Here is an 18,072-nt window from a genome sequence, read left to right as displayed (position 1 = left end):
CCAGCTCCACTGGGAAGCGAAAGGGCAGTGAGGGCGTCTGTGGGCTCCGGTTCCGGGGCAGGCATCCGCTAGGGGGTCTCATGAGGGAAGGGGGATGTGAAGGATCGAAACTTTGGGGGCATGAAAACAATAAAAACAGAGTTGGCTGGGGGTTTTGGGGGCGCAGTCTGGAAGGGAAGGGGATTCAGGAGGAGTCGGATGGGAAGGGAGGCGGCTGAATGAGAAAAGGGGGTGGCTCTGAGAGGACGACACACCAGAGGGTGGGGGGGGGCGGGGGGGCGGAGGGCTGAGGGGGATCTAAGGCAATCGGGAGGCGGGGGGGGGGCTTAGGGCTGGGGTCGGGCGTGCCAGGGCGGCAGAAGGGCTGCGAGGATAGAATCTGAGCCTGGGAAGGCAGTCGGAGGGCTCAGGAGGAGGCTCTGAAGGCTGCGGTGGGAAGAGGCGCCTGTGGTTTAGGATTTGAGAGGTGGTGAGAGGGGTCGTGGGGAGGCTCTGGGGACAGCGTCTGTGGGGTCCGCGGGGTGGATGGGGTCTGAGGGCAGCCGGCGGGCTCTGAAGGAGGAGAGGGCACTGATGGCAGGATCTGCCGACGGTGCGAGGGTCCAAGGGTGGGACGCCTGGACTAAGGACTAGGGAAGTGTCTGTGTGTTGGGGGTGGGGTCTGCAGGCTGGGAAAGGGGGCTCTGAGGACAGTGTCTGGGGCTGGGGAAGGGGTCAGCGGAATGGGGACAGGGTTTGCTAAACGGTTGGGGGCGTGGTCTGAGGGCCACGGAAGAGAATGACAGGGTGGGAGGGGCCTGAGGGCTGGGGGAAGGGTCTGAGGGTGATCTGAGGGCCCAGAAAGCTCTGGGAAAGTTCTGGGCCCAGATCCCAGTCCACGTGGCTTTGCACTCACCGTTGGGCTAGACAGTGGTCGCCACGTGACTGCCACGTGATTCGGCCGGCCGTATGAGCGGGAATCCGAGGTGCTTGAGCCCCAGTGGCCTCCCGCAGCGCCTGCGCAGTAGCACCCCTTTCCCCAACACAACCCAGCGACTAGGCCTGGGACCCACCGCCCTGACCAGTTGCGGCTGTCACTGTCTGAGGATGAGGCTGTCTACCCACACCGGACTAAGCTCTGTAAGGCAGGACCTGGGGTCGTTCTTGTCACTGTTGTGTTCACAGCATTGTTCACCCCAGAACCTAGCTCAAAGGAGGCCTCATTCAGTGCTTTTATTCTCACTCTGTTGCCCAGGCTGGGGTGCAGTGGCGCCATCTCGGCTCACCACAACCTTCATCTCCCAGGTTCAAGCGATTCTCCTACCTCAGCCTCCCGAGTAGCTGAGATTACAGGCTCACACCACCACGCCCAGCTAATTTTTGTATTTTTAGTAGACACGGGGTTTCACCATGTTGGCTAGGTTGGCCTCCAACTCCTGACTTCTGCCCCCCTTGGCCTCCCTAAGTGCTGCAATTACAGGCATGAACCACTGTACCTGGCATTTTTCTCAGACAGGATCTCACCCTGTTGCCTGGGCTGGTGTGCAGTGGTGAGATCATAGCTCACTCCAGCCTCCACCTCTAGGGCTCAAGCCAACCTCCTGCCTCGGCCTCCCAAGTAGCTGGGACCACAGGCACAGGCCACCCATCACACCTAGCTAATTTTTTTTTTTTAAGATGGAGTCTCACTCTGACATCAGGCTGGAGTGCAGTGGCACTATCTTGGCTCACTGAAACCTCTGCCTCCCAGGTTGAAGCGATTCTCCTGCCTCAGCCTCCCAAGTAGCTGGGACTACCAGTGAGTGCCACCTCGCCAGGCTAATTTTTGTATTTTTAGTAGAGATGGGGTTTCATCACGTTGGCCAGGATGGTTTCAATCTCTTGACCTCGTGATCCATCTGCCTCAGCCTCCCAAAGTGCTGGGATTAGAGGTGTGAGCCACCGCGCCTGGCTAGGCTAATTTCTTTCTTTTTCCTTTCTTTTTTTTTTTTTTTTTTTTTGGGGTTTCACTATGTTGCCCAGACTGGTCTCAAACTCCTGACCTCAAGCAATCCACCTGCCTTGGTCTCCCGAAGTGCTGGGATTACAGGCATGAACCACTGCGCTTAGTTTCATTCAATGCTTATTAACTAACAGAATGACTTGGCTGTTTCTTCTTTCCCTCCCTGGCCACTTGGCCTGGGCCAAGCCCCTTGACTTCAGTGCCTTGGTGTCTGCTCTCCACGTGTGCCCTTCCTTTAGGCATCCCCTGGGATGAAGAAAGTTCTGCATCAGTCGCTGGTCAGACCCAACCCAGGATGGGCTGCCTCAGAGGTGGGGAAGGCTCCCACTATTCTCAATGGGTGTCTAACGATCTTTTTCTTTTCTTTTCTTTTCCTTTGAGACAGAGTCTTGCTCTGTTGTCCAGGCTGGAGTGCAGTGGCATGATCTCAGCTCACTGCAAGCTCTGCCGCCTGGATTCATGCCATTCTCCTGCCTCAGCCTCCCAAGAAGCTGGGACTACAGGTGCCCACCACCACGCCCGGCTAATTTTTTTTTTTTTTTTTTTTTTTTTTGTATTTTTAGTAGAGACGGGGTTTCACTGTGTTAGCCAGGATGGTCTCAATCTCCTGACCTCATGATCCACCCGCCTCAGCCTCCCAAAGTGCTGGGATTACAGGTGTGAGTCACCATGCTCAACCTCTTTATTTTTTGAAACACAGTCTCTTTCTGTCACCCAGACTGGAGAACGGTGCTGCAGTCATAGGTCACTGCAGCCTCAAACTTCTGGGCTCAAGTGATCCTCCTGCCTCAGCCTCCTGAGCTGGGACCACAGGCACGCACCACCATGCCCTACTGATTTAATTTTTTGTAGAGAAAGAATATTGCTATGTTGCCCAGGCTGGTCTCGAACTCCTAGACTGAAGGAAGCCTCCCACCTTGGCCTCCCAAAGCACTGGGATTATAAGCAAGAGCCACCACTCCCAGCCTAACGATCTCTCTTGAACTGCAAAACCCAAGCTTGGGCTGGCTGAGGTCAAGATGAGCCCTTCCACAAGGAGGCGGTGTCAGTGCAGGACAGCACCTTAGGCAGTGCCTAAGGACCTTTATTGACCACGTGACCCCCTCAGGGGTGCTAGTGGAGTATCCTTCGGCATCCTGGCAGCAGCCGCCGCCACAGTTCTTGGCTGAGCAGCTCCTGTTCCCTGCGGACACCCTGAAGCACGCTCTGGTTTTCCTGGGCCCTCCGGATCAGGTAGGGGATTACCTCCTCCAAGGAGCCATAGGGGATGGACTTATACACTATATAGCCGGCCTGCCCTGCAGGGAGAGTGGGTTTTTTTTCATTTTTGGTGTTTTTCTGAGACAGAGTCTCGCTCTGTTGCCCAGGATGGAGTGCAGTGGCACAGTCTCCGTTCACTGCAACCTCCGCCTCCCAGGTTCAAGTGACTCTCCTCCTGCTTCAGCCTCCTGAGTGGCTGGGATTACAGGCGTGTGCCACTGTATCCGGCTAATTTTTGTATTTTTAGTAGAGATGGGGGTCTTACCATGTTTGCCAAGCTGGTCTCGAACTCCTGACCTCAGGTGATCCGCCTGCCTTGGCTTCCCAGAGTGCTGGGATTACAGGCGTGAGCCACCACACCCGGCCTATTTATTTTGTTTTTGAGACAGAATCTGGCTCTGTCACCCAGGCTGGAGTGCAGTGGCATGAACTCAGCTTACTACAACCTCCCTCTCCTGGGTTCAAGCGATTCTCCTGCCTCAACCTCCCCAGTAGCTGGGATTACAGGCATGCACCACCATGCCCAGCCAATTTTTGTAGTTTTAGTAGAGACAGGGTTTCACCATGTTGGCCAGGTTGGTCTCGAACTTGTGACCTCAAGTGATCCACCCACGTTGGCCTCCCAAAGTACTGGGGTTGCAGGTGTGAGTCACTACGCCCTGCCCCCACTAATTGTTCTTATTATTTGTAGAGGTGGAATCTCACTATATTGCCCTGGCTGGCCTCAAACTCCTGGGCTCAAGTGATCCTCATGCCTTGGCCTCCCAAAATGCTGGGATTACAGGCATGATCCACTGCATCCAGCTTGCATTTTAAAAAATCTTAGTTATTAAAATGCTACCAAGAGAGTAAGGAATTTACTAATCCAAGAATCAAGAGAAAGTGAGGCCAGGTATGGTGGCTCATGCCTGTAATCCCAGCACTTTGGGAGGCTGAGGTGGGCAGATCACCTGAGTTCAAGAGTTCGAGACCAGTCTGGCCAACACGGTGAAACCTGTCTCTACTAAAAACACAAAAAGTAGCCAGGCATGGTGGCAGGTGCCTGTAGTCCCAACTACTTGGGAGGCTGAGGCAGGAGAATTGCATGAACCCAGGAGGCAAAGGTTGCAGTGAGCCAAGATGGCACCACTGGACTCCAGCCTGAGTAACGGAGCAAGACTCTGTCTCTAGATAGATAGATAGATAGATAGATAGATAGATAGATAGATAGATAGATAAGAAAATGAGAACCCAGAGAGATAAGGGACACATAGTAAGCCACTTCTGCCCTGAAAGCAAAACCGAGCTGCTATTTGATGACTTCACAGAGTTTTGGGAGGACGTTGAGTCAGACTTCAAGCTTGACTGAGGTGAGAGTTATAAGGGAGAACTTCCCCAAGTTAAGCCGGAACCCAAAAAGCTACACCCTCAGAGTAAGAGTTAATAAAAAGTCAACACTGCAATCTTCCCCCAGTCCCAGGAAATGGTCTTGGTCGTAAATAGATCAAGGAACAAAACAGAAAAATCCACCTCTGTGAAGTTGGGGCTATGGGTTAACCCCCTTATGTATTTGTAGTTCAAATTTGCACCAGTGGGGTGTCTCAAGAAACCTCAAGCTGTGAATTTAGGATAAAGTGATTTTGTTCTGCTTAGCACCTGGCAGAAGGAAACGTTAATTATCTGGTGTCAGGCCCTGAGGAGCAAAAGGAGTAAAGATAACAAAACACACAAGAAATAATACACCGTGATCAAGAACCAGCAGAAACGACAGACGACAGACACAGAGACACAGCCTTAGAAGGCCCGCAGACACTGGAATGACAGATCTCTCTGGAAGGATCTGGAGGCTGGGCCTTGGTTGGGAATAGGAGAAGGGCTCTGGCTGGGAGGGAGTGAGGCCTGGGGCTTGGTGGGGGTGGGGAAGACATTCACATACCCAGTGCCAGAGAGACGTGGTCACACATGCCCAGAAGTTGTCCGAAACAGACAGTCCCGTCCAGAGGAATGCCCAGCTCCCACATGCTGCAGAAAAGACCACATCGTCACTCCAGACCGTGCTGCATCTAGAGCTTAGAGTCCGCCACTATGCACCCATATGGCAGCTCCAGTAATTCAAATATTGAAGTATTTCCAAACTCAATGATACATAATAATAAGTCCTTTGCATTCCTTGAAGGTCCCCCAGGGACTCCCAGCCACTTCCCTGGAGCTCTCAGACCTCCTTATGCCCCAGCAAATAGGGGGCGACATCTTGTCCATCTGGGACCTATAAGGACCTACAGGTATAGCAGGGGTTAATGTGTTTGTTTGTTTGTTTGTTTGTTTGAAGAGGTAGGGTCTTGCTTTGTTATCCAAGCCGGAGTGCAGTGGCTCAAGCACTGCTCACTGCAGCCTCAACCTCCTGGGCTCAAGTGATCCTTCCACCTCAGCCTCCTGAATAGCTGGGACTACAGGTGTGTGCCACCACACCCAGCTTTTTTTTTTTTTTTTTTTTTCTAATTTGATGTAGAAATGGGATCTTTCTGTTTCCCAGGCTGGTCTCAAACAGTCCTCCGCCTCAGCCTCCCAAAGTGCTGGGATTATAGGCGTGTGCCAACCATGCCCGGCTATAAATTTTTGTTGTTGTTGTTGTTGTTTGTTTGTTTGTTGTTGTTGTTGTTGTTGTTGTTGTTTGTTTGTTTGTTTTTGAGACAGAGTCTTGCTCGTCACCCAGGCTGGAGTGCGGGTGTGCAATCTCGGCTCACTGCAAGCTCCGCCTCCCAGGTTCATGCCATTCTCCTGCCTCAGCCTCCCAAGTAGCTAGGACTACAGGCGCCCGCTACCACACTTGGCTCACTTTTTTGTATATTTTAGTAGAGACGGGGTTTCACCATGTTAGCCAGGATGGTCTCGATCTCCTGACCTCGTGATCCGCCCACCTCGGCCTCCCAAAGTGCTGGGATTACAGGCATGAGCCACTGCCCCCGGCTTTAAATATTTTTAAAATTCTCCCCAGAACACCTCTGTCCATCTCTGGCATTCGAGCAAGGCAGAGGAAGCGAGGGCCCTTTTGTGGGCACCTATTTCCCGCCCATCCCTCCACCTCATACCGCTTGGTTGCCTGGCGAACAGATTCCTCATTGTGGGAAGCCACCATGAGGTGGTACATGGGGCCATGGCGGGCCACGCGCGTCAGCATCAGTTCCAGGCAGCGGCTGTAACTGAAGGGAGATGCTCTGTTCAGCTCACCTGGTGAGCGAGGCTCAGGCCCCAGGGACTGGGGTAGGTGGGGTGCTCCTAAGCGAGGGGTCTCTGGAACCAGTACCCTGTTCCATCTGCATCAGTTGTAAGGGACATCCCTTCTCTGAGCCACTTTCATCTTTTAAGTTTTTTTGGGGGGGGGGGGGGTTGTTTGTTTGTTTTTGAGATGGAGTCTCACTCTCTTACCCAGGCTGGAATGTAGTGGTAATCTTGGCTCACTGCAACCTCCACCTCCCAGGTTCAAGTGATTCCCCTGCCTCAGCCTCCTGAGCAGCTGGGATTACGGTTATGCACCATCACACCCAGCTAATTTTTGTATTTTTAGTAGAGACGGGGTTTCACCATGTTGGTCAGGCTGGTCTCAAACTCCTGACCTCAGGTGATCTGCCCACCTCAGCCTCCCAAAGTGCTGGGATTACAGGCGTGAGCCACCACGCCCAGCCCCATGTTAATCTCTTGTCACTGTGAGTTTCCAAGCAGCACTGTTGTGAGGATGGTGTGAGATAAGAGGGGTATGAAGTCTTTGGGACAGCAGCGACGGTCTCACAGGAGAGGGTAGCATCATGTGCACGAGATGACATTTCCCCAAGGTTATCACTGCTGCGTTGTCAACAGAACATCACTAGCAACAGCCCAGATGTCCATAAATGGGGAACTGGCTAAGGAAACTGTGAAAAGGAAGGAGGACACTGTCTGGGTACTGATATGGAAGAGGAAAAAGATTGGCAAATGCCTTGCAAGCATGCTGCAGGCCACGGGCCACCCTATGTACTTCACATCCTCTATGGGTCTTCCCCATCGCCCCCCAGACCTGTTTTCTACCCTTCTCTGCCCCTCAGGAAGCTGACACTTTTGCCCCACATCCCCCATGGAGTCATGTGCAGGAAGGAGTGTGGGTGTCTCACCTCAACCCCTCCCTGCTCACCCTGACTGTGCTCTCTGTGTGACCACAGCTCCCTAAGGTGGCCCCTCTCCTTCAACTACAGCATAAGGGTTGAAATAGCTTCCTAGGCCGGCCGCGGTGGCTCACGCCTGTAATCCCAGCACTTTGGGAGGCCAAGACGGGCGGATCACGAGGTCAGGAGATCGAGACCATCCTGGCTAACATGGTGAAACCCCATCTCTACTAAAAATACAAAAAATTAGCCGGGCGCGGTGGCGGGCGCCCATAATCCCAGCTACATGGGAGGCTGAGGCAGGAGAATAGCGTGAACCCGGGAGGCGGAGCTTGCAGTGAGTCGAGATCGCGTCACTACACTCCAGCCTGGGCGACAGAGCGAGACTCCATCTCAAAAAAAAAAGAAAAAAAGAAATAGCTTCCTAATAACTTCCCTGACTTTGCCCACACTTCCTTTTTGTTGTTGTTGTTGTTGTTGTTGTTGTTGTTGTTTTTGAGACGGAGTCTTGCTCTGTCGCCCAGGCTGGAGTGCTGTGGCCGGATCTCAGCTCACTGCAAGCTCCGCCTCCCGGGTTTACGCCATTCTCCTGCCTCAGCCTCCGGAGTAGCTGGGACTACAGGCGCCCGCCCCCTCGCCCGGCTAGTTTTTTTTTTTTTTTTGTATTTTTATTTTTAGTAGAGACGGGGTTTCACCGTGTTAGCCAGGATGGTCTTGATCTCCTGACCTCGTGATTCGCCCGTCTCGGCCTCCCAAAGTGCTGGGATTACAGGCTTGAGCCACCGCGCCCGGCCTTTTTTTTTTTTTTTTTTAGAGACTGGGTCTCACTCTGTTGCTGAGGTTGGAGTGCAGTGGCGCGATCCGATCTCAGCTCACTGAATCCTCCAACTCTTGGGCTCAAGCGATCCTCCCACCTTGGCCTCCCAAACTGCTGGGATTACAGGTGTGAGGCCCTGTGCCTGGTCCCCGACACTTCTATAAACAGCCCCTTCACCAAATTTCCTTTAGTTAAAACCCTTTGTGCGGAATTCTGTTTCCTTTGGGAAAAACTAATCACTCATCTAATTCTCAAATCAGCTCCGGGAGGCAGATGTTCCTATTCCCTTTTTACAGAGTGGGGAGACTGAAACTGAGAAGGGTTCCATCTCTTGTCCCCATGTCACACAGCTAGAGGTGACCAGGCTGGGATTTGAACTCAGGCTGTCTGATGCTCCAGAGCCCAGGCTCCTTATCAGTAGGCTATTCTGCCTTTAAAATGCACAGTCGAGGCTGGACATGCTGGCTCATGCCTATAATCCCAGCACTTGGGGAGGCCAAGGCAGGAGGGCTGCTTGAACCTAGGAGTTCGAGACTAGCCTGGGCAACATAGGGAGAACCCGTGTCTACAAAAAAAAAAAAAAAAATTGTTGGACATGGTGGTGTGCACTGTTGGTCTCAGCTACTTGGGAGACTGAGGTGGGAGGATAGCTTGGGCCTGGGGAGTCAAGGCTGCAGTGAGCCGAGATCGCACCACTGCACTCCAGCCTGGGAGACAGAGTGCGACCCTGTCTCAAAAATAAGTTAAAAAACAAATGAAAAAAGCCAAATATACAAGGTCACATATTGTGTGATTCCATTTATATGAAATGTCTAGAATAGGCAAATCCACAGAGACAAAAAGTAGGTTAGTGGTTTCCAGGGGCTGAGGGGAGGAGGGAACAGAAAGCGACTGACTTCTCACTGGTATGAGGTTACTTTTTGGGGTGATGAAAATATTCTGGAATCAAAGAGTGGTGACGGTTGCGCAATTTTAGGAATATACTAAACTCTGCTGAATTGTACATGTTAAAATTGTGAATTCTATGATATGTGAATTATATTTCAATTTTTAAAATAATAGCGCAAATTATTATTATTATTATTATTATTATTATTATTATTATTATTATTATTATTATTATTATTTTGAGACAGAGTCTCACTCTGTCACCCAGGCTGGAGTTCAGTGGCGCAATCTTGGCTCACTGCAACCTTTGCCTCCTGGGTTCAAGTGATTCTCCTGCCTCAGCCTCCCAAGTAGCTGGGATTACCAGTGCAAGCCACCACACCTAGCTAATTTTTGTATTTTTAGTAGAGACAGGGTTTCACCATGTTGGCCAGGCTGGTCTCAAAACTCCTGACCTCAAGTGATCTGCCTGCCTCAGCCTCCCAAAGTGCTGAGATTACAAGCGTGAGCCACCATGCCTGGCCATAATTTTTTATTTTTAATGTTTTTACAGATGGGATCTTGCTATGTTGCTCATATTGGGCTCAAGCAATCTTCCTACCTTAGCCTCCCAAGTAGTTGGGATAACAGGCACACACCACTGTGCCTGGCTTGGTGCCAGTTAAGACAATGGTACACAAACGTGCCTTGGAGCCCCTGCAGATCTCGGACATGAGCCTAGATTCCAAGCATGGCTAGGCCACCTGCTCTGTAACCTGGGTGAGTCCCTGTGGCCCCCAGAGAAGGTACCAAGAAGTAAAGATATAAGGAGGTGAGGGATGGGGCCATGCTGCTGTCTGCAGTGGGAATGTCCCAGGCAGTGGGAACAGGAAATGCCAAGCCCCTGGGTATCATGGAGGAGGCCAGTGTGGCTGCAGTGGAGTGAGGGAGAGGAAGAGAAAGTTAGGGAAGTGACGGGGACCAGAGCATGTGGGGCTCAGAGGCCACTGTAGGCATTTCTTTTTGTTTTTTTGTTTGTTTGTGTGTGTGTTTGTTTTGAGACAGAGTCTCACTCTGTTGCCCAGGCTGAAGTGTGGTGGTGCAGTCATGGCTCGCTGCAGCCTTGCACTCCTGGCCTCAAGTGATCCTCCCACCTCAGCCTCCTAAGTAGCTGAACTACAGGCACGTGCTACCACACCCGGCTATTGTTAAAATTTTTTAGAGATGAGGTCTCCCTGTGTTGCCCAGGCTGGTCTTCAACTCCTGTTCTCAAGTAAATCTCTAGCTTCAGCCTCCCAAAGCACTGGGATTACAGGTATGAGTCACTGCACCGACCATTAGGTGTTATTTCCTGCAGAGGCCGGCTGGTCCAGGCCTACCTCTGACTGGTGGCCTCATAGTCAGGCTGAGTGGGGTCCTTCATCCCATGAAGCTGGGCCACCGCTCTCTCCTTGTCCAGATAGGCACCTCGTACCAGCTTCACTCCGAAGGCCAGGCCGGCCCTGTGTGCGGCCTCTGCGTCCCTCCCCAGCCGCTCAAATGTGTCCTGTACGGCGGCACGCGGGCAGGTTCTGGTAGGTCAGGGTGTGGGGACCCCAGCCTGCACCTCCCGAACACACCACACACCTTTAGACAGGCCTGGTAGGTGTTCCACACCCAGGGCCCGCCTTCCCCTGGGCTGTTCCAGCGCACGGCCAGGGCAGCCACCAGCAGCGAGAGCGCAGGGTTCAGTGAGGTGTACTCTGCATCCACCAGGAGCCGCACGTGCTGGGCCCGGGCATACTGAGGGTGACAGAGACGGCGGTCAGGGTCCTGGTTGTCCAGCAGGGGCAGTGGAGCCAGACCCCAGCAGGAGGGGTTACCTGGGCCACCCGATGCAAGCGGCTGAGGGAGGCCTGGAGGTGCTGGTTCTGCTCCTCGTTGAGGCAGGAGACCTGGAGGTTCTAGGGGGCAGCAGGGGAAGTGGGAAAAATCTTAGAAGTTGCTAGAAATCTAAAAATGAGCAATATCAGTTAGGTACTTTTTTTTTTTTTTTTTTTTTGAGACGGAGTCTCACTCTGTCCACCAGGCTGGAGTGCAGTGGCATGATCTCGACTCACTGCAAGCTCCGCCTCCTGGGTTCACGCCATTCTCCTGCCTCAGCCTCCCGAGTAGCTGGGACTACAGGCGCCCGCCACCGCACCCGGCTAATTTTTGTATTTTTAGTAGAGACAGGGTTTCACTGTGGTCTCGATCTCCTGACCTTGTGATCCGCCCGCCTCGGCCTCCCAAAGTGCTGGGATTACAGGCGTGAGCCACCGCACCCGGCCCAGTTAGGTACTTTTAATTGAGGGAGTCATGAGCCTAGAATCAGGGTTTGAATCCAGGCTCCACCACCTATTGTGTGACTTGGGTAAGTTACATAACCTTTCTGGGCCTCAGTTTTTGTTTGTTTGTTTGTTTGTTTTTTGAGATGGAGTATTGCTTTGCTGCTCAGGTTGGAGTGCAGTGGCATGATCTCAGCTCACTGCAACCTCCGCCTCCTGGATTCAAGTGATTCTCCTGCTTCAGCCTCCCAAGTAGCTGGGATTACAGGTGCTTGCCACCATGCCCGCCTAATATTTGTACTTTTAGTAGAGACGGGGGTTTCACCATGTTGCCCAGGCTGGTCTCAAACTCCTGACCTCAGGTGATCCACCCACCTTGACCTCCCAAAGTGCTGGGATTACAGGCGTGAGCCACTGTGCTCAGCTCTCCCTGCTACTCTTTGAACACGATGGGGAACTTCCCACCTCCAGGCCTTTACCTGCTGCCATGTTTCCTTCAAGTATTTGCTCTAATGTCACTTTCTGAACATGGTTTCCCAGCTATACATTGGCAACTTTGTTTCCTGTTCCTCAGTCTTATTTTCGCCTACTTGTTACATACTGATTTTTGTTTTTGTTTTTTTTGTTGTTGTTGTTGAGACAGAGTCTTGCTGTGTTGCCCAGGCTGGAACGCAGTGGTGTGATCATGGTTCACTGCTGCCTCTACCTCCCCAGCTCAAGTAATCCTCCTGCTTCAGCCTCCCAAGTACCTAGGACCACAGGCACCCACCACCACGCCTGGCTAATTTTTTACTATTTGTAGAGTCAAGGTCTTCCTATGTTGCCCAGGCTGGTCTCAGACTCCTGGGCTCAAGCGATCCTCCCACCTCAGCCTCCCAAAGTGCTGGGATTCTGACTTTGGTTTTAATTATTGTCTCTTGCCCCTGACTTGCAAGGAAGTGCCTCGAGGTCAGGAATTTCGCCTTCATGCCTCCTCGGCCCCTAGCACGGTGTCTGGAACAAGACAGATGTTCAGCAAACACTTCGGGAGTGGATACGCTTGTAACATGGAAGTAACAATTATTCCTGACTCACAGTCTTATGCAGATTCATCTGGCTGAATGTGAGCTGTTGGTGACTCCAGGGAGTCTGGCTGGGTTCAAAGAAGTTGGGAAATGGAAGAAAGAGGAACAGGTGGGGCTGAAAGCTTTATTATATCCAATAAGGTCGACACGGATGACAGGCCTAGGCTTGCTCATGGAATCTGGAGGCAGGTTGGGCTGGAAGCTGCAACCCTCCCATGGTGGGGAGAATGCTGCCTCCTGGAGGAGGGAAAATCTGGGGGCAGCAGCCTGGTTTCCTCTTCCTCCAACAGAGGATTGTCTCCCCCTTGACTTGGGACATAGTCTCAGGCCCTCAGGGAGCTATTTCAGACACCCACCAAATATTTAACTCATTTAATCTTTACCACCCTCTGATGTAGCAACTGTTATTGTCCTCCATTTTCTAGATGGGGAAACTGAGGCACAGAGCAGGGAAGTCACTGGTCAAAAGTCACACAGCTAACTCAGGGCAGACCTGAGGTCTGAACCTCAGCCTTTCCAGAGCCTGGGTCTTTCTCTCTTTTCCTTCCCTCCCTCCCTTCCTTCCTTCCTCCCTCCCTCCCTTCCTTCCTTTCCTTCTCTTTTTTTTTTTTTTTTTTGAGACAGGGTCTCACTGTCTCCCAGACAAGAGTGCAGTAGTGTGAGTTCAAGTGATTCTTCTGCCTCAGCCTCCTGAGTAACTGGGACTACAGGCAAGTGCCACCACTTCTGGATAATTTTTATATTTTTAGTAGAGATGGGGTTTTACCACGTTGTCCGGGCTGGTCTCAAACTCCTGACCTCAAGTGATCCACTCCCACTTAGCCTCTCAAAGTGCTGGGATTACAGGCATGAGCTACAGCACCTGATCCTCTTTCTTTTTCTTTTTTTTTTTTTTTAGAGACAGGGTCTCTCATTCTGTCGCCCAGGCTGGAGTGAAGTGGCACAATTTTTAGCTCACTGCAGCCTCAAACTTGCCAGCTCAAGCAATCCTCCCACCTTAACCTGCCGAGTAGCAAGGATTACAGGTGCCGGCCACCACATCCAGCGAATTTTAAGAATGTTTTTGTAAAGACGAGGGTTTACTGTATTACTCAGGCTGGTATTGATCTCCTGAGCGCAAGTGATCCTCCTGCCTTAGCCTCCACACCAGGTGTGCACCAGCACACAGGCTAAGTTTTTAATTTTTTGTAGAAATGGGGTCTCACTATGTTGCCCGGGCAGGTCTTGAACTCCTGGGCTCAAGTAAGCCTCCAACTTCAGCCTCCCAAAATGCAGATTACATGCATGAGGCACCGCATCCAGTCTGTTTTAAGCCTTAAAACCACCGAGAAGTTGCTGTCACTCTCCCCACAGGAATAAACTAAAGCTCATGAAGAGATGAACTCCTTACTCTCCAAAGCTGAGTTTCTGAACCATGAAATCTTGTTTCTATGTGTTCTCTGACACACTTTATAAATTACAAATAAGGACAGGTACAGTGGCTTACGCCTGTAATCCCAACACTTCGGGAGGCCAAGGCAGGCAGATCACGAGGTCGGGAGTTCAAGACCAGCCTGGCCAGCATAGTGAAACCCCCGTTCTACTAAAAATACAAAACTTAGCTGGGCGTGGTGGCACGCATCTATAGTTCCAGCTACTCGGGACACTGGAGCAGGAAAATAGCTTGAACCTGGGAGGCGGAGGTTGCAGTGAGCCGAGATTGTACCACTGCACTCCAGCCTGGGCAACAGAGACAGATGCCATCCCCCGCCCTTATAAAAAAAAAAAAAAAAAAAAAAGCCGGGTGCGGTAGCTCAAGCCTGTAAATTTTGGGAGGCTGAGACGGGCGGATCACGAGGTCAGGAGATCGAGACCATCCTGGCTAACACGGTGAAACCTCGTCTCTATTAAAAAATACAAAAAACTTGCCAGGTGAGGTGGCGGGTGCCTGTAGTCCCAGCTACTCGGGAGGCTGAGGCAGGAGAATGGCGTAAACCCAGGAGGCGGAGCTTGCAGTGGGCTGAGATCCAGCCACTGCACTCCAGCCTGGGCGACAAAATGAGACTCCGTCTCAAAAAAAAAAAAAAAAAAAAGAGCTGAGCGCAGTGGCTCACGTCTATAATTCCAGCACTTTGGGAGGCTGAGGCGGGCTTTTCACCTGAGGCCAGGAGGTCGAGAGCAGCCTGGCCAACATGGTGAAGCCTCATCTCTACTAAAAATACAAAAATTAGCCAGGCGTGATGGCAGGCGCTTGTAATCCCAGCTACTTGGGAGGCTGAAGCAGGAGAATCTGGGAGGCAGAGCTCACAGTGAGCCGAGATCACGCCCCTGCACTCCAGCCTGGGCGACAGAGCAAGACTCTGTCTTAAAATAATAATAACAAATAGATAAATAAAAATTACAAATAAAAAATTAGAAAAAGAAACATCAGCATGTGCACTGTAGCATTGTTTGGGAGGGTAGAGACACAGAGGCCACCCAGGGGTTCACCCCAGGAGAGGTAAACCATGCAGCAGCCAGTGGCAAGAGGATTCTTGAGGCACCAGCCTGTGCAATACAGTGCGACCCTTTTTCTACAAAAAATTTTAAAAATTAGCTGGACATGGTGGTTCATTCCTGTAATCCCAGCTACTTGGGAAGCTTAGGTGGGAGGACTGCTAGAGCTCAGGAGTTTGAGGCTACAGTGAGCTGTGATCATGCCACTGCACTCCAGCCTGGGTGACAGAGAGAGACCCTGTATAAAAACAAAAATAAAACCAAAACAAAACTTTGTTTGGATCTTAATATCAGTGGAAAAAATAAGAAGTAGAGTGAGATAGCTGATACAATGCCTTTGTGTAAATTTAAAACATTCTCTTGATTGATAGAGATGGGCAGAAGGGAACTTTGCAGTGATGGAAATGTTCTAAATCTTTTTCTTTTTCTTTTTTTTTTTTGGGGGGGACAGAATTGTGATCTTTTTGCCCAGGCTAGAGTACAATGGCATGATCTTGGCTCATTGCAACCTCCGCCTCCCGGGTTCAAGTGATTCTTTTGCCTCAGCCTCCCCAGTAGCTGGGATTACAGGCACATGCCACCACGCCTGGCTAATTTTGTATGTCTAGTAGAGACAGGGTTTCACGATGTTGGCCAGGCTGTTCTTGAACTCCTGACCTCCAGTAATCCATCTGCCTCAGCCTCCCAAAGTGTTGAGATTACAGGCGTGAGCCACCGCTCCCGGCCATGTTCTAAATCTTGATAGGGATCTGGATTGCTCAAGTGTGTGTTTTGGTCAAGGTTCATCAAGGGGCACATTTTCAATGTGTGTAGTTCATTGTTTTACCTTGAAAGAAAAAAGTACTGGCAATAATTATTGGGCTCTAATCAATGAGCCCATTATTCACATCCTGAAGTATTCAGGGGGAAAACATACTGATGTCTGCAATTTACTTTGAAATGCACCAAAAAATAAGATGAATTGATGGATGGATAGAGGAATAGAGGGATAGATATGATTTAAAGCGAGTATAGTTAAAGGTGGCAGGTACATGGATGCTCATGTACAATTCTTTTTACTTTTCTGTATATTTGAAAATTTTTATAATAGAATATTGGGGAAAATATGCCCCCCACGAATGGTATACACCTGGCAAAACAAAATCATAGAAACAAAAAGATATGCATTATACAAGACAGGAGGCTGGGTGTGGTGGCTCACACCTATAATCCCAGAACTTCGGGAGGCTGAGGCTGGGGGACTGCTTGAGGCCATAAGTTAGAGACCAGCCTGTGCAACACAGTAAGACAGAGAGAGAGAGAGAGAGAGAAAGAAAAAGGAAGGAGAGAGAAAGAAAGAAAAAAAGATGGAGTAGGGTTGAAATAGAATATAGAGATAAAAAGGAAATAATGATTGAATGAACAAACTAAGATCCCATTGGCCTAATCAGAACTTATACCCAGCCAGCTCACACCCGTGCGGCTGTGTTGACTGAGAACACATTGATGTACCTTCTTCTAGTTGATAAACAGCTTCTATCCCGGTCCCTCCTCTGAGAGCCTCCAGCCTCTAGGCTCCTCCCTGAGAACCCAGATGACCCTGATTCCATCCATTTCAACCATGCCTGGGAGCTACAGCTGCATTTCTGCTGGCTGTTTCAAGGCTGGAGGTGGCCGTGAGCATTTTGAACATCTGGTGTGCCGTGTGGCCGCATCTGAGTCCAAGGCACTCTGTCCCCGACAGTCCCGCTTGAGATCCTTACCTGCCCAGAGTCCATGGCTTCAGCCAGCCTCTCGGGGCTCAGCTCCAAGGAGGCTCCTGGCCTTCTGACCCATGAGGCTAGCTCCTTCTGAAATGGGGTGGTAGGTGGGGTGGTGAGGGGAGCCTGGTGGGCAGCCGCGCCCTCCTGGCACCCCCCATCTTTGCAGTCCTTACACAGAGCCGAGCGCTGGTCAGCGCTGTCACCTTCAGCTGCATGAGGCTGGCCTCAGCCAGGCTGGGGGGCTCCAGGAGGTCCCGCGACAGGTCCACACACCGCAGCATAGCGCCGAGGTTCCCCTCATACCAGGCCTCACTGCCCAGCCAGCGGGCGTCAGGTCCCGACCTGCAAAGTCCCTTCCTGCGTCCTCCCAGCCTCCCTTGGCCCTGGCTCCCTACTCACCCGCTCTTGGCAGCAGAGTCCGGCTCCTCCTCAGTGGGCACTGCCAGCAGTGGTCGGAGGCTGAGGGTCCGCAACTGCTGCACGCAGCCCCTCACCTCCTCTGCTGTCTCACCAGCCACAAACTGCCCATAGATGGATGCTCGGAGAAATGCACCTGAGAGCCGGGAGCCCAGGAGTCGCTGAGACCAGGCCTGGAGCTGGGTGACAGAGAGCGAGGGCTCAGCGTCAGGCTATGGGGAGCCTCCAGGCTGGTCCTCGGGATCACTGCTCACCGCCAGCCCGTGAGTGACCAGTGGGGGCCAGGCACACAGCCGGAGAACCAGCAAGGCCCGTGTCAGCTCTCCTGTGCCCTTGAGGTGGAAGGCGCCACCATCAAAGCTCAGGGGCTGCCAGCCCCTCGCCGGGGGACCAGCTTGGGAACAGAGCAGGTAACAGGTCCGGAGCATCCTGGGTCCCTGGCTGCCTCCACACCAGGGAAGGTGCTCTGGAGGCAGCAGGTTCACCAACTGCCCCTTGCCCAGACTGGGGGCAGTGACTGATTAACTGGGCAAAGCCTCAGGATCACAGGCTCCTTGGGGGCAATTAATTATTAACAAATGGGGACAGAGTTCAGAGTAACGGTAACGGGAGGCGAACCCCCAATAACAGCCCCCAACAATCCTCAGCACAACAGCCTGCACTTACTAGGTAATCACCACGTGCTGGGGAAAACAGGGGCTCTGGAGCAAGGATCCCTGGGTTTAGGACATTGGGCTTTGTGATCCAGGACGAGCTACTTAACCGCTTTTGTGGCAATTGCTTCCTCCACCTCCCAAGTAGCTGGGATTACAGGTGCGTGTGATCACACCAAGGGTAATTTTTAATTGTTTTTTTGGTAGAGACAGAGTCTCACTGTGTGACCCAGGCTGGTCTTGAACCCCTGGACTCAAGCAGTCCTCCCACCTCGGCCTCCCAAAGTGCTGGGATTTCAGGCATGAGCCACGGCACCCGGCTCTCACATTGTAAGTCTTTTTTTAAAGCTATAACCTATGTTCATACATTCCTGA

General features: G+C 51.7%; 1 protein-coding gene across 1 annotated transcript; it reads right to left on the bottom strand.

Annotated features, from left to right (window-relative positions):
* Window positions 1-3,046: 3,046 nt before the first annotated feature.
* PRODH2 (proline dehydrogenase 2) lies at window positions 3,047-17,825 on the bottom strand. Its single transcript, XM_026448770.1, has 11 exons — window positions 17,811-17,825; window positions 17,299-17,561; window positions 17,027-17,223; window positions 16,801-16,939; window positions 16,628-16,714; window positions 10,903-10,983; window positions 10,667-10,822; window positions 10,420-10,586; window positions 6,310-6,420; window positions 5,157-5,242; window positions 3,047-3,279 (listed from the first exon to the last, which is right to left on the bottom strand). The coding sequence occupies exons 2-11, from the start codon at window positions 17,470-17,472 to the stop codon at window positions 3,095-3,097; spliced, it is 1,383 nt and encodes a 460-aa protein (XP_026304555.1). The 5' UTR covers window positions 17,473-17,561; window positions 17,811-17,825; the 3' UTR covers window positions 3,047-3,094.
* Between the last annotated feature and the right edge of the window lie 247 nt (window positions 17,826-18,072).

This window comes from Piliocolobus tephrosceles, chromosome 21, assembly GCF_002776525.5.
Source record: "Piliocolobus tephrosceles isolate RC106 chromosome 21, ASM277652v3, whole genome shotgun sequence".
NCBI lineage: Eukaryota > Metazoa > Chordata > Mammalia > Primates > Cercopithecidae > Piliocolobus > Piliocolobus tephrosceles.
The sequence above is the reverse complement of the archived record's forward strand: the minus strand, read 5'-3'. Positions and strand labels throughout refer to the sequence as shown.

What these genes read in the sequence shown, in the direction of transcription:
- PRODH2 (XM_026448770.1), bottom strand. Translation starts at nt 17,472, where the DNA reads ATGCTCCGGACCTGTTACCTGCTCTGTTCCCAAGCTGGTCCCCCGGCG. An exon ending in TGACCAGCGCTCGGCTCTGT is followed by an intron (nt 16,715 to 16,800) that starts GTAAGGACTGCA and finishes ACCCCATTTCAG; the next exon opens with AAGGAGCTAGCCTCATGGGT. An exon ending in GTTCGCCAGGCAACCAAGCG is followed by an intron (nt 5,243 to 6,309) that starts GTATGAGGTGGA and finishes TCTTTTCTGCAG; the next exon opens with CATGTGGGAGCTGGGCATTC.